Source organism: Strongylocentrotus purpuratus, unplaced genomic scaffold, assembly GCF_000002235.5.
Source record: "Strongylocentrotus purpuratus isolate Spur 01 unplaced genomic scaffold, Spur_5.0 spur5_scaffold_3, whole genome shotgun sequence".
NCBI lineage: Eukaryota > Metazoa > Echinodermata > Echinoidea > Camarodonta > Strongylocentrotidae > Strongylocentrotus > Strongylocentrotus purpuratus.
The window spans coordinates 1785057-1812279 of NW_022145609.1; the positions used below are offsets into that span (position 1 = coordinate 1785057).

The 27223-nt window shown below is 35.4% G+C and overlaps 1 protein-coding gene across 1 annotated transcript; it reads right to left on the reverse strand.

Annotated features, from left to right (window-relative positions):
• Window positions 1–1162: 1162 nt before the first annotated feature.
• Window positions 1163–13591, reverse strand: LOC105441220 (tyrosine-protein kinase receptor Tie-2-like). The gene is made up of 7 exons (XM_030996742.1): window positions 13503–13591; window positions 12784–13119; window positions 11698–11985; window positions 9638–9775; window positions 4139–4294; window positions 2585–2722; window positions 1163–1326 (listed from the first exon to the last, which is right to left on the reverse strand). Exons 1-7 carry the CDS (start codon window positions 13552–13554, stop codon window positions 1193–1195), a joined length of 1242 nt encoding a protein of 413 aa, XP_030852602.1. The 5' UTR covers window positions 13555–13591; the 3' UTR covers window positions 1163–1192.
• Window positions 13592–27223: the final 13632 nt, after the last annotated feature.

The window sequence follows — 27223 nt, forward strand, 5'->3', positions numbered from 1 at the left end:
CCAGTCGCCATTTTACAAGCGCACACTTGCTCGTCCAACCACATGAACGTTCGCATCCTACCGGGTACCCATTTAACACCTGGGTGGAGAGTAGCAAGTGCAGGTAAATATCTTGCCAAAGGATATTAGTTCCGTGTCGGGATTCGAACCCTCGACCTTCGCATACACAGTCAAGCGCCTTAAACCACTCGACCACGACACTCCCAGTCTATACAGTTAGACTAATTTTTTTTCTTCTATTTATCCTCTTTCGAGGGACTTTATTTGTTCATATCATAAAATAACAGCTATTTACAACAGTGTTTAAATACAGAATTCATGCAGTTGTAACATATCATACATAGTACAGAACATGAAACTAATGTGACATAATCACTAACTAAAATAATGAAAACATTTTTGTAATTTTTGTAACTTCGTTTGTATCGAATTTCTTTTGATTACATTTCATATTGAGATAGGTGCGAATTTCCACCTTTAATTCTTTTATCCAATATACAGCATGTTTCCTGTGCTTTTCACTTCCAAAACATTCTCTAATATAGTTTCTATAGATAATAAACTGAGCGAAGTTTAAAATAAGATTGACAAGATTCATTTCTCTTCTCTCTATCTCATGACCTATTAAAAGAATTTCTTCGTTCAAAAGGATTTTAAAATTAAACAAAGTATCAATTAATTTGGATACAATCTTCCAAAAAAGCGAAACCTTCTTGCAAGCCAGGAGAAGGTGGTTAGTTGTGTCTGGAATCTTACATATATCACATAGATTATTATTTTTAATCTTCCATGAACATAAATTGTCTTTACTGGGCAATATTCTATGAAGATATTTAAAATTAAACTGCTTACAGTTAGACTAATACTTATGACCTACTATTAGCAGTTCCAGTCCAAGGCAGATTGTAGTTTTGTCTACAGTTTCAAACCTTGTAACATTTAATACGTCATATTTGTTTTTTAAAGTGAGACATATTAATCTTATTTTCCTCTACAAATAACAGATGCTAATTTCACTTGGAATTTAAATTGCTTCTGTTTATTTGCAATAAATTTGCAATGTATGCATGTTTCATTGAATGAATAAAAACTTTACTATATGGTTTGAACACAAACTGGTAATTGATCATGATGACAGACTTGTGCATATAGAGGAGGTATGTATGAAGAAGAAGCTCTGCTCAAGCTTTGTTCATTCTTTTTTCAACATAGTATGTATGTTTATTTGTGTTATTTTGAACGCCGAAGCATGCAATATTTGTATACCAGTAATATTGCAATTATACTTACGCTCACACTTAGGTCCATATCTACCAACCATGCATTCTGAAATATAAACAAAATTGAAATAAATTATCTGCAACCAAGCACAAAATATTAGGTGAGAGAATAGATTTACTGCATACTAAACACAAACTATGTTATCTGTCTTTTAAGGTGAGCAAGTCACTTCATCACACTGCCATTGATGCTCCCACACTCCTCAGCTTCAAACGACAACTATCCAACCTGGGTTTTTAAATGGGTCCCATGGGACCCCCTTAACCCTGCCACACCACACTATCTACGGGATCTTCATCACCACGATGGCGAGGTGTGGCCTTCAAGGTTTAAGGTATATACACACCTAAAACTCCCATTTTTATGTTCAGAAAAAATATACCTTTAATACTGTATGGATCAGTATATATATGTATTATATTACCACTATAACTCATAAATTGCAATACGTATTGATACTTTGATGATAACTGTATTTAATATCTTGCACATTTTTTTCGTTCCAATCATTGGTCGAAATGACGTTGTTATTGTAAACTTATATACAAACATGTCTTTTCTCCCTCTTCTCCTATTTCAAGCTTTATCTGGTCTGTCCTTTTAGTTTCCCTGTCTTTTTCATGTGTGCAATCGTATTCCTTCTTTATATATTGCTGGGTATAATAAAGTATTTTATCGGAACAATTATCCGTGAATTTTTTTCTTCTAAAATCTGTTGTAATTCAATTTGCTTCAGCCTCTGGCTGCTATTTTGAATGTTTGCGTTTTAATCAATAAACCAGTTCAAATCAAATCAAAGCAAAGTAATGCCAAGAACTAAAATACATATCTAGGTGTAAACATTGCACAAACATGTACACCAGACAACAAAACTAGCAAAACTATAATCAATACTTAAAGATAAAGTTCAGTTCTGGTCATGCGAATGCTGTGTGAAAGAATTATCGGTGTGGAATCGATCAGAAAAAGTGGATTATTAGTATCGGTGTGTACTACAAGGTTCTGGAATCCTCAAAATGATAAGAACATCGGCCCAGTCTTGGTAAAAGTAACAAGCACTGTTCACAGAAAGATGTATATGGAACTAGACAAACATAATTATGTGGCGTAAAAATGTGGTCCTCATATGAATATAAAGTCATTTGAAGAGTCATGCTTTGCAGGGAACATTTTGTCTCTGATGTTCTTCGATATATCCACACTTGCATAATAACAATGAAAACAGTCACAAATTATTGTTCACCTCTCCCCAGAACTCAAGCTTCTCTTTAAGTTGGCAACATTGATATATTGTTAGACTGACCTTGGCAGTTGGTCCCTGTCCATCCTGGTTCACATTTAGTAGAGCTTCCTGTACAGACTCCAGTAAATCGATCACACTCTCCTGATACACAGTGACATGTCTCCGTACAGCTGGCTCCAAACTCACCTTGATCACATTCTAATAAGTGTTTGTTATAAGAGAAAACAATTTTTTAAGAAACACATTAAAGTAAACCCCTGCTGTGTTGTTACATTTTTTGTTTACATGTAAATATCTGTTGTGCAGTTTTGTAGAGCATTATCAAATACTTAGCTATGGACCAATATGTCAAAATGTGTACATGGGGTTCATCTACAGACTAAAAAACATTTAATCTGGACCCCCTTCTAAAAAAATTAGTGTAGAGCCCTGTTTAATATATACGTATATACTGCAATCATTTATATTTTCTGATGTGTTGGTGTTTGTACTTAGCGGTACAAGCGTTAGCCTTTATTTCATGATCAAAATAGATAGTGGTACAAATAGATCATACATGATCAGACATATATCGCAAATAGCATACATGGCCAAGGGCAACAGATTCGCCAAAGCAGGGCATAACATATAAACATAAAACATATAGTATCATACATATTTCAGTGAGATAAAATATATATATATATATATATATATATATATATAAAAGTGCGAGAAAGACTTCATGCATGGCTGATTGTCAACGAAACGGAGTTAAGTATTTTGTTAATTTCGTTGTTGTTACGGCAGTCAGCCAGTGAAAACGAATTAATACAATTATGGAAATGCAAGCACTACTTTAAACAAATAGAACTTTGTTATTCCTTGCTCAATTTTCCTGATTGAGGTATCATAGGAAAGGGCAGATACTCAACTTTCTGGAAATGTGATTTTCTCTCTGAAATTCAGATACCGTCCGCCAAATAACCTTTTTATTTCCTCTCTTCAAATTGATTTTAATCACTCATGCGTGAAATATGCATTATACGAGTAGTATCGAATGAAAGAGGAGGATCTAAGCTTTACAAATATGTGTCATTTATCAATTATAATTACGATTAAGTTATGATAAAACATTGATAATTCTCGGTTTCGTTTTTTCTGGGACGCACTGTATATATATATGAGGTAATTAACATTTCAGAAATATTAATCATAGGTGTTTTATTGTTATTTAATTTTATCCTATGAAAACAATGTGGTAATTAACGTGGAGTATATTGATGACCAAGGGCGGTAGACTAGAGTCAGTGAGTGAGAGAGAGAGAGAGAGAGAGAGATGACTTGCTTTCGATAAGTAAGAAAGTTCTGGGAAGGAAGTAAAGAGGGAAGATGGGTAAAGCGAAAGAGAGGAGGGAAGAATAAATGGAAAAAGGTATTTGAAGAGGACAGCAGTATAGTCCACCTTGACTGGTAATGATTAGAGTCATAGAAAAATGAGCTATAAATAGTTACACATTCATATTTGATGTTTGTGTGCTAATTTCCATTTGTGCCAAATGAGTGAAGATTCAATGTTCCATGACAATAACCCAATTGACAGTATAACTTCACTTCTTTCTATTGTTTACATACCTGTAGTACAGTTCAATCCTTTGTATCCTGGTGTACATGAACATCCATAGGGATCGGGCACACAAACCTGAAGTCCACTACATGCTGTGCTATCATCTGAAAGCTCGTAGTCACATCTGTACTCGCAGTTACGACCATAGCGATTTCTACCGCATGCTAGATATAATGTTGTACACAGGGAAGATAAAGATTATTTCTAAAATTTTAAAATTTTAAATTACTAACAGCATTACAGGCAAACATTTAGATTTGGGTCAATTTACTTTCAATGAACCTACCTATTATATCACATTGCTTTCAAGAAAAGCCCATATAATCGTGATACGAGGTTGGTTTATGATTAGGGATATGAGATGATCTGTACTTAAAGTTACGACCAAAGCGATATAAACCACAAGCTGCATATTGGATTTGGATTTGTGTTACAAAAAAAATTCATTGTAGTTCAATTTATTTTCATCAAAGATATATGAAGATAAAAGTAATAGCGATTCATAGTGTTATAGTTCTTTTAATGGACAATAAAATGTAATTCAAAAGACACTACCTACCTCTAATGATAAATATCTCAAAGAAGTCCGAAGAAAAGTGTATTCCTATAAGGAACATGGTTTCATCAGTATATTAGGACTAAATTATGACAAAATGTGCTCGTGATTGGTCTTATGAGTCTTACTGGTCCGATTTCATGTCAAAGCCAAACCTAAGATCGAGGGGCCGCTTGCACTCAGCTGATCCGAGTACCCCCACCCTCTGCTCCATCGTTGGCTAAGTCGACACAAAGCCCAGTGTACCTAGATCGCATTGATACTGTCGTACAAAGAGCGGTTGCCGTGGCAATGGAACGCGAAAGACAAAAACTCAATAATGACATGGAGAAGCGTGAAAATAAATTGTGTGAATTACTTGATGAAAAGCTCGCTAGTCTCCAGAATTTGGAAATTCTATTGATAGCAAACTGCAGAAACTTCGTGACATTGAGAAATCAGTTTCTGATAATAAAACTGAAGTCAATGCTTTGTCAAATAGGCTTGACCACATCGAACAATACTCCCGCCGAAACAATATTCGCATTCTGGGAGTAAAGACCACTCCAGATGAAGACACAAACGAGATTGTTTGCAACGTAGCCCAACAGATTGGTATTACTCTCACCCCTTGTGACATCGATAGATCACATCGTCTTCGCAGACCAAACACCAACCCTCACGATGTCCAATCTCAAGGATCGTACGCCGGCGCAGCTCGAAACGTCAAGTTATCAACCCCGCCTATCATAGTAAAGTTCACTTCTTACAGGCCTAAACTAAAGATGATGAAAAATCGAAGAAAATTGAAAGGCACAGGTACAGTGATTGTCGAAGATTTGACTAAGAAGAATTCCAATCTTCTCTTCCAGACGTCGAAACACACAAACGTTAAGGCTTCCTGGACCATTGACGGACGCGTTTTCGCGTTGGTCAAAACAACAGGCGGTCATGAGATGAAAAAACTTATTACAGGTCTTCCCGATCTTAACTCTATCTGATATATGTGACTGATAAGCCATTTTTGGATTTGATCATTTACTTGATCTTTCCACTGATTGTTTTTATAGTAATTTTCTCGAATTTACCTTTTCCGGTGGAAATTCATTTTGCTGATATCATACATATTTTGTCAATGCTTTATGTTTTGTGTTTTTTTTTATTGTGTATACAGTTTTTTTGTTATGCCTGATCGTGATTTGTATCTTCGATTTCTCAAGACTTTAAATTGTAAATTCTTCCTTCCAACTTCTTAATTTCTCTCTCTCCCTTCCTTTTCTTCGTTTTTTCTCCTGTTATACTCCTAACTTTTTTCTTTTTTTTCTTCTACTGATACTGTACTACGATGTCATGTGTATACTGTAACTGTAATTGTAACCAATATTCTGTATGCCAGTGTTCATTTCCATGCTGTACTCATTCTTCATTTCCTTTTCAAGACTTGAATAATGATGAACTTTGTGCAATATTTGGTAGTAATACCATAAATACTCATACTGATATTAATAATTTAAACTTTTTATCTGGAAATGAAGATGAGTTTCATTTCAGTAGGTTTCTGAACTGTAAATATTATATTGATGAAGATTTTACGACTGAATTCAGTAACATTGACCATCATTTTAGTATTTTACATTTTAATTCCCGTAGTTTGAACAAAAACTTTAATGCTATATCCAATTTCATCTCTACTTTATGTATAGATTTCTCTGTTTATGGTTTCTCTGAAACTTGGATTAATGACAGTACGCCACTATTATTTAATGTGTCTGGTTATTCTTTTATACATTCTGATCGCCAAGAAGGAAAGGGTGGAGGTGTTGGTCTGTTGGTCGCTGACAATTTTGAATATGTAATACGCAATGATATATTTTACCCCTCATGCGATTATGAATCACTGTTTATTGAAATCAATTTGCCGAGACATAAGAATATTATTGTAGGTGTTATATATAGGAAACCTCAATCAAATATCAATGATTTCATCCCTGTCTTTGAAAATTGTTTACAGAAAACTAATACTGAACATAAACAGGTTTATATAATGGGCGACTTTAACATTGATCTTATGAAATATACTGGCAATGCTGTATGTAATTTCTTGAGCGCAATACATTCAAATTTTTTTATTCCTTTAATTGATAAGCCTTCAAGAATGACTGACAGATCAATATCCCTTATTGATAACATATTTACAAATAACTTTGATCTAAATGTTTCTTCTGGTTTGTTTTATAATGATATATCTGATCATTTCCCAATATTTCAAATAACACAAAAACAGTTTCCTATCTAAAACATTTCTGTATATAATACTCGTATTATCAATGATGTATCTCTTAATGTTATCAAAGAGGATTTGTTACGTAATGACTGGAATATTTTTAATTATACCGATGTAGTCGTAGCTTTTGAAAAGTTTTCGACAACTTTATCATTACTTTATAACAGAGCATTTGTAAAGAAAACTTTTAAATCTGTTCGTAAAAAGATTAGAAAACCGTGGATTACATTTGACTTGTATAAAAAGATAAGGAATAAAAATAAAGTATATAGAAGGTATTGTCATTCACCTACAGAAAATAACAAGAGGAAATACGTTCAATTACGGAACTACACTAATAAGTTATTAAAACTTGCACGTAAAGACTACTACAAGATGAAATTTTATGCAATAAAGGGAAATATGAAAAAAACATGGCAATTAATCAATGGTATCCTGGGTAAATCTCACAATGCCTTACCTAATTTCATAAATGTAAATGGGAAACAAATATCTAATTCTAAAGATATTGCCAATCATTTTAACCATTTTTTTGTAAATATTGGTCCATCTTTGAAAAATTCCTTATCCTTAGGCAATACTGACAAATTTGCCAAATTTTTACCAAAGCAAAATTCCAATTCTGTATATTTTAAAGCTGTATCTGAAAATGAAATTATTGATGTAGTAAAGAAATTGAATTGTACAAATAGTTGTGGCATTGATGAATTCAATCCTGATGTCATAAAGAATGTTACACCATTGTGTTATATTTTCAATTTATCGATTTCTACTGGAGTTGTTCCCTCTAGATTGAAAATTGCAAAAGTTGTACCTGTTCATAAAAAAAGTGATATTCATAATGTTGATAATTATAGGCCTATATCTATAGTTCCTTATTTTTCAAAAATCTTAGAAAGGCTCGTCTATAATCGTACATATAGCTATTTATGCACAAATTCTATTTTGAATGATAGTCAGTATGGTTTTTTAAAGCATGTGTCGACAGAAATGGCTGTTATTGATCTTCAAGATTATTTAATTAGTGTATTTAATAAAAAATTGCATGCTATTGGTGTTTTCTTAGATTTAAGCAAGGCATTTGATACAATTGATTTCTCTATATTATTATCCAAACTTGCCTGTTATGGGATAAGAGGTTTACCACTCCTCTGGTTCAAAAGTTATTTACATAATAGAACTCAATGTGTATCATTTAATGGTGTTTTATCTGATTATTCGGAAATCTCATGTGGTGTGCCCCAGGGGTCAATCCTGGGGCCCCTTCTGTTTTTACTTTATATTAATGACCTTCCATATTGTTCTGATAAATTGAAATTCATTCTTTTTGCTGATGACACCAATATCCTCTACACCTCAAATGACATTGGATCTTTATATAGCACGTTAAATATTGAATTGCGGAAAGTATCGAATTGGTTTAAATGCAATGAATTAATCTTGAATGCTGGAAAGTCAAATTTTATATATTTTCATTCCAAATATAAACCGGTTTCTACAGAGCTCCTCAATTCATATCAAATAAAAATGGATGATAATTTTCTTAATCGTGTTGCTAATACCAAGTTCTTGGGTATTTTTATTGACGAAAGCTTATCCTGGAAAACACATATATCCCATATTAATAAGATAATGTCCAGGAATACTGGTGTCATCAGCAAACTCCGCCATACTTTGCCTCAATCTGTTCTTCTTATGTTATACAATACACTTATATTACCGTTTCTTAGTTATTGCAACATTGTTTGGGCAAACACATACCCAACCAAACTGCATCGTTTATATATTCTACAAAAGAGGGTTGTAAGAAATATAACGCTATCTCATTATCAATCTCATTCAAGACCACTTTTTAAACAACTTAATATATTGAATGTATACCAGTTAAATGAATATTTGTGTGCTATACTTATATTTAAGAAGGAAAAAAGTCTGCTTCCTGAAAAGTTATCCGATATGTTTATAACAAACAGTACAATACATAACCATAATACTAGAAATAAGCAGAAATATCACCGATGGTGTGTTAATACAAATTTTGCATCATATTCTTGCAGACATCATGCACCTGAAATTTGGAACTTGCTTCCAACTAATATAACTTCAATCTCATTTTACAACAGTTTTAAACGTAATCTCAAAAGTTTCTTGATTGCGCATGACTCTCATTGAATGTATTTATCTAGCTTGTTACCCCTCTCTCTTTCACTCTCTCTCTCTTTCTTTCTTCTCCTTTGCTATCTTCTCACTTTTTCATCCTACCATGTTGTATATCATGTACTGGGTTTGTGCCGGTTGTTATGCAATTTCTGAATGATATTATCCGAAACTTTACTTGCTACTTGTTTTCTTACTATGTTTATTATATCTAATTTGATAGGAAGCTGTCCAGACAAAACCTTTTCTTGGTTTTTTTTTACAGCTGTGCCTTATTCTGTTTTGTATTAATTCATTTCACATGTATATACTATCCCAATTTATGTATTATATTGTACATGAAATTGTATGTTTTTACTTTGTAAAAATGTTTTTAAAGATGGAATTCAATAAACTGAACTGAACTGAACTGAATTTCTTTAAAGGTTATGAGGATAAGTTTTGTTTTGGTATTGAAGTATTGAGTATAAATATTATGGCAACTGCTCTTGCAAAATTAAAACAATCATAGAATAACGAATAAGATTTTACCCATTTCACATCCATCTCCCTGGAATCCTGGAGGACAGATGCATATCCCTGTTTGATCATGACAGATTCCTCCATTGTAACATGATGGACATATCTGGGTACATCCACTAGATTCATCATAGCGACCGGCAGGACATGCTGAAATTTAAACACCGATAACACGGTAAGATTTGATACCTTATTTCCTCGAACACTTTCTTTCATCGATTACTCTTGAAATAATACAAGAAGCAGAAAAAACTCTTAATTGAATCAATTCATGTATCACTATCATATATTACAACCTCCAACGTCTATTCAAGTTATGAAGAACATGCCTTCTAATGGCCCGGTCCCACTGGCCGACGGACACAAAACGTATGCATAAAGGACACAGCGGACGAGCAAAATTTCGGGGGTGGTTCCATCCGTTTTCATCCGCTCCAGAAATGGACAAAATTTGCGAAAATTTGCGAAAACAGAACGGAAAATAACGGACGTGGGTAGTATGTAACGGGGATGTTAAACGGATGTTCATCGGAAGCCTAGCGGATGAAAGCGGATGGAAGTGGATAACAGCTTTGAATACTTTATATACGAGATGCATACGCTTACATCCTTTCTATTTCCGTGCTACTAACGATGTGTAGACGTTCCATGTACCTTATCTTTCCTCCCTCTTTCCGTTTTCAGCTGCAGCGGATGTGAGTTGCGAGGATGCCCAGAGGATGCAGAGAGGATACAGCGGGCGTTTAACGGATGATAACGGACATAAAACGTTTGTTGCTCGTATTTGTCGCGGATTTACATTGTACACGGCGGAAGTTCATCCGTTCTAAAAGTTTTGTGCAGCTCAAGATTTTTTGCGCGGATGAAATCACAGTGGACGGATGCTCGATGGATAGAGCGTATGAAACACGTATGCAATGAGTACACAACGGATGCATAGCGTTTTCCAACGGATGGCAAGATTTTGTTACGTTTTACATCCTCTTTGCATCCGTAAGTGCAGTGGGACCGGGCCTTATGATGGCTACCATACTGTGCGCCCCTTAGACCCTCTGCGGGGGGGGGGGGGGGGTTACTATTTGGTTGGCGGGGATGGGGACTCCACTAACAAATAGGGAGGCTTCAGCCCCTCACCCACTTATAACTGCACCTTGAAATGATTTTTTTTCCTTCATAACAGGAGTCAATGGTGCACAAATAAAAGGTTTAGTTCTGGAAAAGGTGAGAGAAAAAAATTGTGAGCTTTTTTCGTTGTTTTTATGTTAGTGTGGAAGACTATAATACAAATTCTCATTATTGGGATGGCTCTAATATGCTCCATTACTCGAACTGTGCTAAATAACAGCCAAAGGTACTTGTAGACCACACACCAAGTACTTTTTCAAGGAAAAGAACGCCGAAGTTGTTCACTTAAATTTTGATTTATGCATATTGTGTTGAAAATTCAATTTGGTTTTTCAGCCATATTAGGATATTGTAAAGTAAGCAATCCCCAAACTGATCCTAGATACTGAAAGGTTATGGATATTTCGGAGGAAATTTTCTGTGCGGTCAAAATGTGACTTAGTAGACAACGTTGAACGCAGTGGCGGATCTAGGGGGCCTAGGGGCCCGACCCCCTGGCAAATAAGTAAAACAAAAAGGTGGTAACCACAATTTTATCTTTAAAAAAGAAAACAAAAAAGACGGCCCCCCCCCCACATCCCTGGCAAAAAAAAAGTAAACGACAAAGATGGTAACCACATTTTTTTTTATTTGCTCAAGGGAGGGGGGAGGGGAGTTTAAAATAAATTGTTAGTGCTCACTGCCCTCCCCCTATTGTTTAAAATCAAAGGGGATTACAGATTAGGTCTAGGTTACTACAGAAACTATACAATAACACGCATATTAATAAAAAAAAACATATTATGTTGAAACATAAAATATACATACAAATCATTTTTTGATAGATTGGAAAAATAAGTAAATAAGTTGGAAATTATTCTGAGGGGAGCACGTGGTAATAACATATATAGCCTCGCATTGCTTTCCCATACCCAGATAATAGTACAATGGCCCAATTTGCTAATTACCTCTAACGATCAGTCTAAGAAGTCCAGCTCTTGCCAGTCCCCTCTCACTTTCCAAATGTAGCTCATAAACACCACCATGTGAGGTATCTACCTCTCCTATGATTGTGTAGACAGTCAATTCCGTAAAGATCGTTCCAACAGAAATAGTTTCAGTCATATCAGTTGTACCATTAAACCTCCAGTTCATGAGTATCACACTAGGAGTAATCTCAGTAAAATCAACCGTGACGTTCACATCCCCCTTGTTGACAGTCTTCGAAAACCTGCCACTTGTTGGCACAAACCTAGCTGAAAACGAAATGAGCGAATTATCATGACCATGACTGTGATATGATAATATAGAAGAAGAAGAATAAAAAGTAGAATTGAAAAGAATACGATAAAATACAACATAATACCACAGTCACACCGACAAGGGCGACACCAGATCAACAACAGACCGATACATTACATTACATTACCCTAAATGGTCAATAATCGGTCGGTTTGGAGTCGGTGTGGAGTTGGTTTGATAATGTGACTATCAGGATACAGACAATTGTGTTCAATGTTCCTACAATATCAAGCCATTCGTAAATTAGCTTTAGTTTCATATAAAGACAATTATATAGATATAATGTTATTAACCCCTTGCAGAAAGTTCGCTGTTAAAAGTGAAAACAGAAAAAAATATTTGAAATTTATAACCATCGCAGCAGACACGCTTCCTTTTTTCAACTTTTATCAGTGAACAAAGGTTGTCTACCGGGGGACATGAATAAATTGGTTCCTATAATAATGATGGTAAAGACGTCTGCTCTATCTCTAAAAGGGAAACGTGGATTCTTTAAAAAATAAATTTGTACACAAAAATTGTAGTCTACAAATTTGCTCAAACAATCACAAAGCATACATATCTTTATTAATCAGTCTATATCATACTGTTTCAAAGTCAATAACTATAAGCATGCTTCAATATGTTAAACAATAAGCATGCAGGACTTTGTAAGATATAAAATTGGACCAAAAAAAAAAATGGTAGCTACAATCGCGAGGCTTCTCTTATCAAGTACAGTCTGAATACGATGAACGATTATTTTTAATTACCATCAGATCTCAAGAAGAGTGTCGGTACAACAGAGCGTTCTCCATCCAGGGATGCAGCACAGTAGAAGGCACCATATGACATGTGATCATTTGTCTCAAGATTTTTTCGGTAGGATTGAGTTGGTGGATTACCAGCATCAAAAGCAACACTGGGCGGTGGATCAGCATTAGCTGCATTAACTGGTGGGAGCCTATCATTGTATAGATAGACATACCTCCCGTTAGACACAGCAGCAGTCAAAGAAGGAGAACTCCTGTAGCACTCAAAGTAAGGGCTACCAGTCTCTGTGCTTGTATATCCTCTACTAGTGGTAGATATATAAACAGATGCCGATGCTGAAAATCAAACAGATGAACAACTGTGGAAATAATTCGATATTGATCAAGGAAGGAATGAAAAAGATCAGATCGTATACGCAGCATCTAGATCTGAGAGCTCAAATCTACCAAATTCCTTAATTTTCCGGTATGACGTTTATGTACATTAAATCAAAAAGGAAAATGGTTTTAATGTAAAAGCTTATATGCGAAACAGCGTCCAAACGCTGTTGACACCACTATAATTTCAATCAATTATTATAAGGAGCCAATTTGAAACCCAGTTATTATCAGTGTTTGAAAACACTGCCGAAATGATAACCGTCATTCGCCATATAATAACATAATGCTAAATGTATGATTTCAGGGGAATACCGCGTTTTACAACTGTATTCGCTTACCTCCATGAACATGCAGCATTACAACACCAAACATTATCCTCATATAATCCATGTTTAATTTGATGATGAATTACCAACGTGACCAGTGATCAAAGTATCCATTAGAAAACCAAATGACTAAAAGCCGAATCACGTGTTGTAATATACGCAACTTGTTTCAATTGAGGAAGTACTGTGAATATTAACCACTGCCGCGAAGAAATAAAAACAATTCATAATTGAATACAGGGTGTCTAAAAAATTCTTGGCAATATCTCTAAAAACTACTTAAACAAACTTGCAAACCAAAGACATCGACTTGGATTCGGACTTGTGCTTGTGGACTTGGGGACTTGGCCCAAGTCAATGTTAATTACAGGATATAATTTATAATAATAATCGACACCTTTTTTGGCACAACGTACTACAAGTACAAACGCAGAGCAATTAATGCAGACGTTAGTCGCAGGCGCACTGCGGAGGCATTTCTAATGTTGTATTTGATATCAGCGGCGACACACGGTTTTTAAAAAGACCTTTAAAAGTAACAATAGTTGGAATTCACAACAAAGATTAGAAGATTTTAAAATAACATTGCCGACAAACTTTATTGAAAATGGTTGAGATTATTCGCAGATGTTTTTTTGTTTGTTGAGACACCCCATATGAAAAGGAAAATACTTCAATATGTTCGAGTTAAAACGGGAAGGCACAGGAAACGAGAAAAGTTTAATAAATTACAGTGTTTCTCTGTGGTTTGATGTCATTACTATATCATTATTACTGCTGTTCTCATTATTATCCTTATTATATTTATAATCATTATTGTTATTGTAATTCTTATCATGATTGTGAGATTAAGGGGAGGAGGAAGTTATCATTACATCAACATTTACATAATAAATTGATCTAAGCATTTCCACTATATTCCACAGGTTTCTTCATACTATATCAGAAATAAATTTGAAACGACTTCACAGTTGATTAGATTTTTAATTTTTTTTTCTGCATTTTTCCAAATATGATATATAATATAATTGAATAACAAAGAACATATAAATGTATACAACATATACAAACAATAATTTCTTCATGTCAAAATGTTTTTTTACATAATATATGTACATATAATAACGAAATTTAATATTTCCATCACATATTAAAATGAAAAAGTGTTTAAACGATCTTTGTGTATGAGTTGGTGAGTGCGTTGTGCAAGTGTATATATTGTGTATGTGTGTGTGTGTGTGTGTGTGTGTATGTGCGCGTGAGTGTGTGTGTTTGTATGGGTGTGTAACGTATAGTCGAAGTGCACGTAGCTCTTTCTGGTATAGTGGAGTGGAAACAAATATAGCATTTTCAATAAAGGAAACCAAGAGTACGAAATAGAATACAAAATTTGCAAAAATGAGTTGCAATGTGACCAAAAAAGTTTCCTTCAGGAAGGCCACATACATATCTTGGGCATGAGGAAGTGAATCGGGATTATATTTGTTATGGGCTTCATGAATTCATGGCGGAAATGAACCTCCATCCAGGATCCAGTGAGTTACAAACTCGACCTCTTCCTCTTAGTGATCCCTTATCCACAACACCACTATTGCGTCACTACTACAACTATATAGTTCGCTTCTATTGTAAATACTTTGTGATGTCAACGACTTTACAAAACATTCAGATATACCACTTTTATGTTTACGTGGTACATGATGATGATTATTTGTATAGTCCGATGTGGTCAAGTTTGCCCGCAACATCTTCCCTTTAGTAACTTGTGTATTTTCATTTTGTCATTATCATTTATTTCTCTTACTGCCCACATTGGTGGTATATCTGATCCAAGCCCAATATTACGTATCTGTCTCACAAAGCAGAATGAATAGAAGGTCGTTTGATGGAATCGACCATGTTGTTCAAACTTTCTGTCAAAATCATTCATACATAGAGGCTGTTTAAAACAACTCTATGATGCCATGAAGTAATTTGGAAAAAGTAATAGTATCATAATATTAGCATCGTTAATGAAGTTGCCACAAAAGTCAAACATGCAGTCCTTTCCAAAGTAAACAGAAACAGCATGTGGCCCCAAGAATGGTATATGGAAATTATTAATGTTGCTGAGAACGTAACGCGATTCTCAGTCATAAAAAAAAGAAAACGAACATACTTCAGCTGCTATTTTGTAGATGTAGTACTTGGAGAGGCCAGTAGTTGAACAGGAGTCTCTTATTTGGGCCTACAGGAATGTCAAAACCAGATAGATCGTTGCCGGCTGTTGATGTGTGAATGGGAATTGCACATACTTATTATTAGTAGCTGATTAGGACATATGAATTTGTGATCTTGCAGAAACGCTTATAAATTCATTATTTGATTCTTAAAACACCTCATTCAAATTCGCAGTTGTTCATGTGATATATGCATAATTGACAAAGGGAGAATAAAAACAAACAAACAGTGAGCCAAGGCGTATTTCATAAAACTATATTTATCTCCACAGTGAGTAGTGTAACGGACCAGCCCGTTACAGGTAGTTATCTTGCAGAAAACGTAGAGGGCAGTAAGCTTTTGGGGCGTAAGGGCTCAGAGCGCGATTACGGACGCACCATGCGTAAAGCAGCTCTCAGAGCTCTCAGAGCGTCTCAGAGGTCTATGCTACTAGGGACTTTTAGAATGAGTGAACGAGAACACGACGAACGCCGACTGATCATGCGTGTCAACGTACTTAACTGCCCATGTTGGCTACAATTAGAAATCTTTTAGATTGCACTCGACGATATGCATGCAGGAAGTAACACAATAAATATCACGGACAAAGAAAGAGGACATTCCTCATTCTACCCTCAACAAAAGAACATCCCTTCACTGCTAATATGTAAATATGTGTAGAACAGGTGCATGTGACACCTGGGCCCCGTCTTACAAAGAGTTGATATCAATCGTAACTTATTTGCGATTGATATCAATCGTAACTATGTACATAAGAGATAGGAGACTGCAAACTTGCGATTGATTGGAGGACTTACGATTGATTTGGATCGATCGTAACTCTTTGTAAGACGGGGCCCAGTTATACACATTTCAGCATGTAAAGGCGCTTTATAAATGTCAATATGTATGTATGTATTGCATGTACTAGATTTAGGAAAATCAAGGTTGACGCATTCTCGATCGCCGACTGAGACCACGTGACGCAGGCGCAGTGCCTTAAAATGACGTCACACGTTGCAGTCAAAGCTCTTGACGTGCATTTCTAAAAGTCCCTACTGTCGTAGCGGACGGACACGGTGATTGAGCAAGCACAGTCTGCACGTTATCTGAATGGCGACTGATTCTAGCTAGATTCTAGGTAGAAAGAGCGGACACTCAGAGAACGAGCCGCGGAATCTTCCCGGGGGAAGTGGCGGGAATTTCAAACGACCATTTTTGCCACGTGGACCTCAAGAGGCTGCCCTTCAACGTCAGGGACCGTCAGGGACCGTGAATTTTTCGAGTCGATCTGGATTCTGGTATCCTTTTAATTACTTGCACCTGGGGGTAAGACCTGGCCAAACCGGCGTTTTTCCTTGCACTTTTCATTCCACATATTAACAGATAATAATTAACCAACAGAATAATATCATTGGCCTCTAGAGCTAAATGCTATTGCTAGGCTAGTTTACAATGGCGGAATCCTCGGGAGAGGAGGCATACGAAACTTTTGCCACGGCTATTTGTAGCCAAAGCACCCAGTCAGGATCGGGACCACTGTCTCCAATACTTAAGATAGATAACTCAAGGGGTAGGCATACTAGAAGTCCCGAGAAAAGAACGGGAAATGAAACAGTGATGGATATAGGAGGGGGAGGAGAAACAACGGATGATGAGGGCGGGAGTTGGCAGACTTTCATATCTCATAGAGGAAGAACGAGTAGGAATACTGAGAGAGATAAAAAGAGACCAAGAACAAGCAGCACCTTTGTGGAATCTCCTAAAGAAAAGGGGAAAATACTGAGTACTAAAGAAATAGATCTAACTGTAATAGTTGAAGGAGTAAACAACAATATAGCACAAATTACTCCAACAAAAATGGCGAAATTTTTACATCAAGAAATAGGACAAGTCCAAGTAGAAAGAAAAAGGAAAAGTTTGAAAATTATATGTAAAGATGCCAAACAAGTAGCGAAACTGAAAAACGTTATAGATTTTGCAGGAAAGACAGTAAAGGTTACGCCATATAACCCAAACGAATACAAGAGAAAAGCAGTAATAAGAGTAGATCCTGAAGTTCAGGAAGAAGAGTTGTTGGAATGGTTAAAGAAGGATAAAGTAGTCTATGCAAAGAGATTCAAAAAGAGAATCAACGGTGAACTGAAAAACACTAGGTCAGTCTTACTGACATTTGAAAGAAAAGAAATACCAACAGAACTCATTTTTGCCTTTGAGAGGTACAAGATTTACGAATACGTGCCACAAGTACCACGTTGTTTTAAATGTCAACGTTTCGGGCATGTTGCTGATGACTGCCATTCTAAAGCACGATGTGTGCGGTGTGGAGGAGAACATGAATTCAAAGAATGTCAGAACAAAGAAACTCCTAAGTGTTGTCGATGCCTGCAAAACCACTCGGCGGCTTATCTAGGCTGCGTCAAGTACAAAGACGCTGTGAAGATACACGCTATTACGCAAAGCGAAAAAATCTCATATGCTACAGCAACCAAAAGATTTCACGAAACGAAGAATCCTGTTCAAACGCAGGCTAAACAAGTAGTCTTTAGAGAGGCAGAAAGAATTAGCAAGCCTTCACAAAGAAACGAAAGAGCAAAACCTCAAAACAATGAGAAAGTCCCGTCAGGGCAGGCTGAACAAGCAGTCTCCAGCGAGACAGAACGAAATAGCAAGCCGGCGCAAAGAAATGAAAGAGTTAAATTCAATGAGGGAAACCAGAATACGGATCGAGGTCATCGAGAGAAGACAGAAGAGAAAGATCCTCAAATAACAGTTAACAGTGTCGACTTTTTAGCGTTCATTGTATTTGTGATTAATAATATGGAAAAGGAAACATCAAATTCGAACAGGATCCGATTAGTCGTAGAAGCAGCACATTGCTGCCTGGGTGTACAAACCATACATCCAGAAATGATTCATGAAAGGTTAAAATAATTACAGAGTATAGGCGTGGGCCTCCAACATCATATGGCCAACGCCTTAGCCCTCTCTGGCACCTTTCTTTTCTTTCTTTCCCTTCTTTCCTTTCTTCTCTCTTTCTTTCTTTCTGTCTATGTCTCATCTATCTTTCTTTCATGCCTGATGACTATTGTACAAACCAATTATATTACAGAACAATTATTCAATTGTCACTTTCATGTGCATATATAATTTGCATTATGCTCCATCATGGGTAAAGTGTTTCAGTGGAATGCTCAATCTATGAACGCTCATGGCTTTGAATTTTACACCAAAATAATTAAAAGTGCTATAAGTGAAGAAGAAAAACCAAGTATTATTTGCCTACAGGAAACCTGGTACGATGATTACAATATCATCAGTTTTCCAGATTATACGTTGATAACAAAGAATAGAAAAAACAGAAGAGGAGGCTTAGCATTTTATATACATAAGTCAGTTACTTTCCAAGTGATAAAAACACCAGATGATCAGGAATATCAAATTATAGATATATTTATGCATAATCACATCTTTTCACTTGTCAACTTTTATAACCCTTGCAAAAAAATTGCGGCACCAGCGCTCGACGAAATAATATTATATTGTAAGAATCAAGTGATAATATGTGGAGATTTTAATTCTCACAATCCAATATGGGGTAGTAAGGACATAGACGCGAACGGGAGGACAGTGGAAGAATTTATGCATAAACATGATCTGGTGCTTTTAAACGAAGGTACCTCGACAAGGATAGACCCCCACACAGGTCGTTTCTCTTGCCTAGATTTAACATTTATGACCAAGGAATTAGCAAAACTCAGCGGTTGGTCTGTACAGAAACAAAATTTTGGAAGTGACCACTTTTTAATCAGCTTTGATCTTCCTTTTGTTTCAAAGAACCTCCCAAAAGAAATTTTTTTTGAAAAGAACGAAGATACAATGTTATTTGCAAGAAGTTCTTTAAATAAAGTTGATTGGAAACTGTACAAAATGGAGATAAAGAACCAAATGAAGGACTGCAAAAAAGAATACCAGGAAGCAGACCTGCAAGGTAAGCTTGATATTCTCATTCTCATCTCCATTGACAAATTAACCAAAAAGGTAAGTACCGAGTATAAAGCGAGGCAACCGGTACATTGGTGGACGAAGGAATGTACAGAATCGGTCAAAATTAGAAACGCTGCAAAAAATCGTTTCATGTATAAAACTCACCTATATGAGGATTTTCAGATATATATGGAGAAAAAAAGAATTACACAATCAGTTATCCGAAAAGCAAAAAGGGAATATTGGAGAGATTATTGTCGGAAGTTCAATCGGACAGCTGACATTGGTGCCGTGTGGAAGAAGATCAAAGACATACAAAAAAGTACGAACCAATCAATACCGAATTTGATTATGGAAGCTGGAAAGGTAATTGGTAAAACAGCTACTGAAAAAGCAAATATGTTTTTGAACGTTTTTAACTCTCTAGATTTAGCTGCAGGGAAAGAAGAAATAGTCAAGAGAAAAGAAAGTGAAACAAAACTTTTAGAAATTATTAATAACATGCAAAACCACGAGGAAAATGTATTAAATGAAGATTTCCGCCTTAGTGAGCTTAATAGTGCTCTACTAGAATTAAAAAACACTGCTCAAGGGAAGGATGGCATTCATTCCAAGATGATAAGCAACCTTCCGGAAGAAATTATCAAGATGATCTTAGAACTATATAATGGAATATGGAATAGAGGTATATTGCCTAGACAATGGACTGAGGCTATTCAAATTCCGATATTAAAAAATGGAAAAGATGCTTCAAACCCGTCGTCTTATCGCCCAATCTCTCTAACCCCAACACTGTGTAAACTAATGGAGAGAATTGTGAAAAACAGACTCTCATGGTATATCGAGAGAGAGGATATTATTACTCCCATACAATCAGGTTTTATGAAGAATAGAAGTACAGCTGACCATTTAATTAAGTTAGAAACAGACATTCAAAAAGGAATGGCAAATAAAGAACATACAGTTGTGATTTTTCTTGACCTAGAGAAGGCGTACGGCAGAGTATGGAGACAAGGCATAGTTTACGAATTATATAATCAAGGTTTCACAGGTAAGATTTTAAAATGAATTTATGCATTCATGTCTAACCAGGGACTTGGGATACAGAGTGAATCGTGTTAGAGTGGGAAACTACATATCAGAACAAAAAATTGTAATATAGGCATTCCCCAAGGGAGCGTGATAAGTCCCTTAATTTTTAATTTCATGATCAATGATCTTAGACGAATTTAGGATACTGTAGAAATAGCATTGTATGCTGATGACATTTGTATTTGGTTTTCGCACAGAAATATGACACATGTACAAAAAAAGTTACAGGCGGCTCTAGGCTTAATTGAAAAATGGTGTGATAGATGGGGTATGCATCTCTCATCCTCAAAATCGAGAGCCGTAGTATTCGGCAGAAAGGAAAAGAAAAATATTGATTTACAGATATATAGTCAAAGTATTCAATTAGAAAAAGAATATAAATTCCTTGGAGTATGGTTCGACTCGAGATTGACGTGGAGTAAACATATAAATGAAATTTCAATAAGATGTAAAAAAAGACTTAATCTTATGAGGCGAATTGCTGGTACCAAATAGGGCAATAACTCGGAAATACTTCACTATGTTTATAAAGGCTTAATCCGCTCTGTGTTAGATTATGGAAGTGAAGCCTATGATGGCGCGAGTAATTCTCTTAAAAAGAAATTAGACACCATACAATTCCAGGCTCTTAAAATTATTACTGGAGGAATTCATCTAACTTCATTACAGGCTTTACAAGTTGAATGCGGGGAAATGCCATTGCAACTCAGGAGGAATATGTTTATTGATAAATATCATTATTATTTACATGCAGCTAAAATTAACCATCCCAAGTCCCTGATCCTACCAAAAAAGTCTTATTACCGTGTTGGCAATACGAAAGTTACTCTTGGAAAATGGGCCAAGGTCCTTTCGTCAAAAGATTGAGGAACTTGGAAATAGGAAATATTGAAAAGCTCACTGAATGCATGACGGTTAAACCTTATTGGCACTATAAGATGCCAAGTATATCTACAGAAATAAAGGATTTTGGTTCTAAGAAGTTTTCTTCATCAATAGAATCAAATAATTATGCTGTAGAGGTCATTAAGAAAAAATGGAATTACTGTTTAAGAATCTATACAGACGCTTCAAAACATCAGGAAGGGTATACAGGAGCAGCTTACTATATCCCAAAACTAAGCCTAAGTAAATGCTTTAAAACATCCAATATATCCATCATGAGAGCAGAACTGGTGGCTATATTAATGGCACTTGAATGGATAGATGAATATCATCCAATTGCAGTAGTGATTTTAACAGATTCAGCATCAGCTTTAGAAGCCATAAAGAATATGAAAGAATCCAGCATAATTGTTGAGATTTATGAAAAATTGTTTGCTATAAACTCCTTCGGGATAGATGTTAACCTTGAATGGGTACCAGCCAACTGCGGCCTACCAGGAAATGAAAGAGCTGATTTGTTGGCAAAACAAGCTTAAAAAAACAACAACACTGATATAATAGTAAACCAAAACAAAAGTGAGTTCGTAAGTGAATCAGATATTTTTTATAAATCCATGTGGCAAAGCCTCTGAGATAAAGCGGAGAATGGAAGACACTTGTATAGCATCAATAAAAATGTAAATAATGTTTTTAAAATCAAAGGTTTGAACAGAAAGGACGAAAGATTAATCCACCAATTCAGGCTTGGTAAATGTAACCTGAATTACTATAAATATTTAATTAGAAAACACGACACTGGATTATGTGTAGAATGCCAAACGATAGAAACAATTGAGCACTTTTTATTATAATAATAATATAATAATAATAGCCTAATAGTCCACTCCAAATTTTATTAAACCGAAACGGAAATTCTTTTTGCCCAATTGATCGTGAGCCCGGCAGCCACTGAGCAGCGCCAGATCGACGTTGCTCTATCCCTTACTGTTGAACGCCTAACAAGGTAGCAACAACTCCCATCTTATCATGTCCAAAATATGAAAGACAACGAAGGAGAATGTATAGAGCACTAAAAACTCAAAATCCAAATCTAGGTCAATTACTAGGAAATGAGGAATACATAGGAAAGGTGGTAGCTTTTTTAAAAGGCAGTGGAAGGTACAATGAACTGTGATGCTCAGCTATAAACATTAATTGCGTATTAATTAAGTATTAATCGAGTATTAGTTACGTTTTGCTACATTATCTATTAGTATTAGTGACAGTGGTACTATCCTCGGCATAAATTGCTTCATTGTATAAATTGTACAAATTGCTTCATTATACGGAGAGAGGTTTTAAACTAAGGTCCTAACGTAATGAACTGATCGCAACTAATATTCAACCACTTCATCCTTTCTTTCCTAATGAATTCTTTAAAATAACAAGCCGAATAACAATACAGAAAATAACTACTAACAATTTACTGACATTGTTAATTGCACAACACAACGCCACTAGGCTATCGTCGATCCAACAGTAAAAGTATTAAGAGAGGACCAGTAACTACGCCCTCTCACATTGCCTGGCGGAAATCATCGAATGACGATGGAAACTCCATTATTCGCAACAACAACAACAACAACAAACGTCTCAGATGATATAAATAGCAGTAACCAGCGGGTATTTCGTCACTTCGACGCTGGCTCTCGTCTTGGTCAGATAGCGAACTCTCCGCTCTGCTCCAGCTGAGCTAAAGTAAGGAAAAGGACTGGAAGCGAGAAATAGAGTTCCTACAAAAGGCAACCCCTGCCTTTACTACTTGTTGAGATTAATACAGTTAATTGGTGTCGGTGTTAACTATGATAACGTGTTGGAGAAGTTGACTTATGTTTGTATTAATAAAGTATACAGTTAAACAATCCATCGTTTCATAACGTGTGATTAGTTGAGTCTCCATAGACTGACGTAATATAACCCTCTCTTAGAGAATACACGTCCAGCTATCCAAAACACCTCTCATCTCCACACTCATATACTTTGGGAAAACGGAGCCACGTCAGGGCCTCTAAACTACAAGCCAAATATAAACCGCTCGCATTATTCAGGATGGCAAATTCTTCGTCAGATGACGGTGATAGAGGCAAGGGACAGGCCAGCCCTCCAACATCCAGGACCCGTTCTAGGATGGAGGGCCGTAGTTCAACAGTAGTTCAACATTCCTGACATTGGTGGTGTACGACTATGAGGAAGCATAGTGCATTTAAATGTGTATTTGTATGAACTAAACTCCTTTGATCATTTTGCTTGATCATTTGTAATGTGTAGTTGATTTTTTTTTCGACATCAATGATATTGCAGTTCTCCACATTCAATCTCTGAGCAGGATTTATTGGAAACGTTTTAGCAAAACTATATGCTGAACCACTTTACAGCTTCCCTTTGGGGCAAATTTTTCTAAAGTTCTTTGCTGTATGTCAAAATGTGATATATTTTAGCAACTCAAGTTAATAAGATATTTTGAAATAGTATTTTTACTTTCCAGTCCTAAAAAATTACGCAGATTTTGTCTTTGAAATTCAGATACGGCCCGCCAAATGACTTTGTGGTACCCCTTTTTTCAAATTGTTTTTAACTACACATGCGTAAATAATGCATCATAAAAGTTGCATCAAATGAAAGAGGATCTCATTTTTAATAAATATCTGTCATTTATTTATTATAATCGTGATTAAATTATGATAAAACATCAATAATTCTCGGTTCCGTTTTTTTCTGGGACGCACTGTTTATGAAAACGGTTTTGTCTGTAGCACCAAGGGCCAAATGTTATCATAACGTACGCAATGTGAGGTTGAAGTGTGAGATAAGTCATTTCTTGTACTTCCACTTGTTTGTTTTGTTAAATGCATTTTTGTCCTCATTCAATTCCTTCACCCTCCTCGTTTCTCGTTCCTCTTCTCTTCCTTCTCTTTCTCATCTCACTCCTCCTCTCCCGGCCTACACCCCCTCTTCTAATGATTTACCCCTCACCCTCCACATCCTCGTCTCCCCTCCTAGTAACCCATTGCCTACTGGAACCGGGTGGGTTCTGTATAAAAGCCTAAGGATATAAAATAATTCAGTAGTCAATAGGTTAATTCATTCATACAAGAACATTGGTTCTTGATCTCAACGAAAACAAAAGAATCACCAAAAGAAAATGAATTCATTCAAGTCAGTTCAATACAATTCAATTTCATTTATTTCCATAACTAAGCAATGCAAGTACAAAAGCAAAATTACAACCGAAATAAAATCCTAAAATGAAACGGTGGTATACACTTAAAAGCAAAATGCTTGCGGACAGGGTCCCATTTTTTACAGCGCAGTAATAAAGTACGATATTTATTTCAAATCTAAACATTTAAAAAAGAATTGTGATAAAATATAGTTTATCCATAAAATAAAAACATAAAACAGTGATGAATATTGTAAGAATGCACAAATGAGTGAAAGGTAAAGATAGTAACAAACAATTTTGCTAAATTACCTGATATGTATTTATACATAAAATGAGCCTGAGTATTCAAATGATTCCAGAGAATGCCAAAATATTTTAATATCTTGTCAGTCTTTGAACTGATTTCTTCTATAACTTGCCAGTCTCTCAACAGATTTCTTCAATAACTGGCCAGTCTCTGAACTGATTTAAATACCCTCTCTTTAAAATTTTCTGAAGCACTGGCATGATAGACAATCACATGTATATGGGGTGGCGAAATCATGTTTGTAGTGTTACGAATTCAAAGAGATGGCTTTCAAAAGAATGACCCAATACCGTATTATTATGTTAGGTGAGGCAAAAATAAGCTGTTATACAAATAAATCATATATATTGTGGGATAATAATAACATGAGCCTCGACAGGATTCCTGTACTTCTAGAAACTTTTGTTAACAAACTTACACAATATGAATGATGCTTACAAGAAGAAAAAAAAATGTTGATAACAGTACAAAAATCATACGCGTTCAGACCTATATAATTGCAAACCACCTGTTAAATAATGTAAATGAAATATTGCTTGAAATACGGTTTCTTCTGAGAAAGGGACACGGTAGAATCCCAGTTAACAATATCGATGCAAATCCCACAATGTAAGACATTTCAGAAAAGACTAACTTGCACATCTTTATCTGATTTTTCATATTCATATTTTTTTTAAGGCATGCATTTTCCAATTAAATTGTGACATATGTTTCGCCTGTCTTTTTGTCCTTTTGGCATTGTAGGCTGTTGTCGGTCATACCGTATGTTTATCCGCTTCCGAAATGTAAGCTTAACCGACAGTTCGTGCCTCATGCGTTGATTTTAGATTTTGAATTAATTGATTTATTCTAGATACACCTCTGTAGACGGACGTTTAAAGATGAAGTTGAGTTCTGGTCATGCGATTGAATTGTGACAGAAACGGTGTGGAATCGATCAGAAAAAGGTTGATCATCTAGCATATGAGTATTTGTGTGTATTGCAAGGTTCTTGAATCATCATAATGATAAGAAATTTGGCCAACTCTTGGTAAGGTTACAAGCACTGTACACAGAAAGGTGTATATGGAACTACACGAACACGTGGCGAAAAAATCCGTCCCGATTTTTACGATGTACATGCCATATTTAGAATATGAAGGCATTTGAAGAGCCAATTTTGACATCCCATTGACGTAAGCGTCGTCTGCAGTGTTGTCTTCCACACGTTTCAAACTTTCATAGGTGTTAATAGGAGGCGACCCAAAGGTTGGGTTCTCATAATGTTAATCTGCGGTTGTGGTAAATGGACTATCTTTCTAATAGTCCTTAAGTTAGTCGATTTGAAAGAAGTATGGAAACAAAGGCATCTAATTGATATATATTTATCGTTTTAAACTTTTAACAGCAAATAGCGATATCTACAAAAGGCGATACTTATTTCATTGCAACTTCTGATATCATAACGATGTTTAGTTAAAATAAAAAAAGTCACATACACATCGATTTTCATCGAGTTAGTAAGCACATGTTAACAATTATCTTCACATTATGTACAAAAGATCATCAAATATCAATTATCGATGAAAGAGATCATTTACATTGTCTTCAAAAAGTATATAATATCCTTGAATGATATAATTGAAATAAGTACTCTCATCACTAATCATGCTAAGCATTTACAACGTTTACTACTACCACAAGTTACTATTTTTGATACGTTCTAGTGAATATGCTGTATGGAGTATAACATTATAATATCCACATGAAAACTTAATAAGAACGTCTTAGATTTTGTTGCTGCTGTTTACGTGACATAATCGCAAATACTTTAAAACCTCAACTTATCAGGGGCAGTTTCTTGCAGAAATCATATCTGGATGACGTCGGTGTCATTTTCATGTTCACACATGTTATGCGAAAGTCGTTGTGATCGTAATAACATGATTTTCATCATCATTTTTATTATTATTATTATTATTATTATTATTATTATTATTATTATTATTATTATTATTATTATTATATATATATATATATATATATTTTTTTTTTTTTATTTTTGGTTTTTTTTTTGGGGGG

Bases quoted from the DNA above. Each gene is read 5' to 3' on its own strand.
- LOC105441220 (XM_030996742.1), bottom strand. From the start codon at position 13,554: ATGGATTATATGAGGATAATGTTTGGTGTTGTAATGCTGCATGTTCAT. The intron at 9,776-11,697 runs GTAATTAGCAAA...TTTAAATTTCAG, and splicing joins TCTTAGACTGATCGTTAGAG to CATGTCCTGCCGGTCGCTAT. The intron at 4,295-9,637 runs GTAAAATCTTAT...CATTATATCTAG, and splicing joins GGGAGATGGATGTGAAATGG to CATGCGGTAGAAATCGCTAT.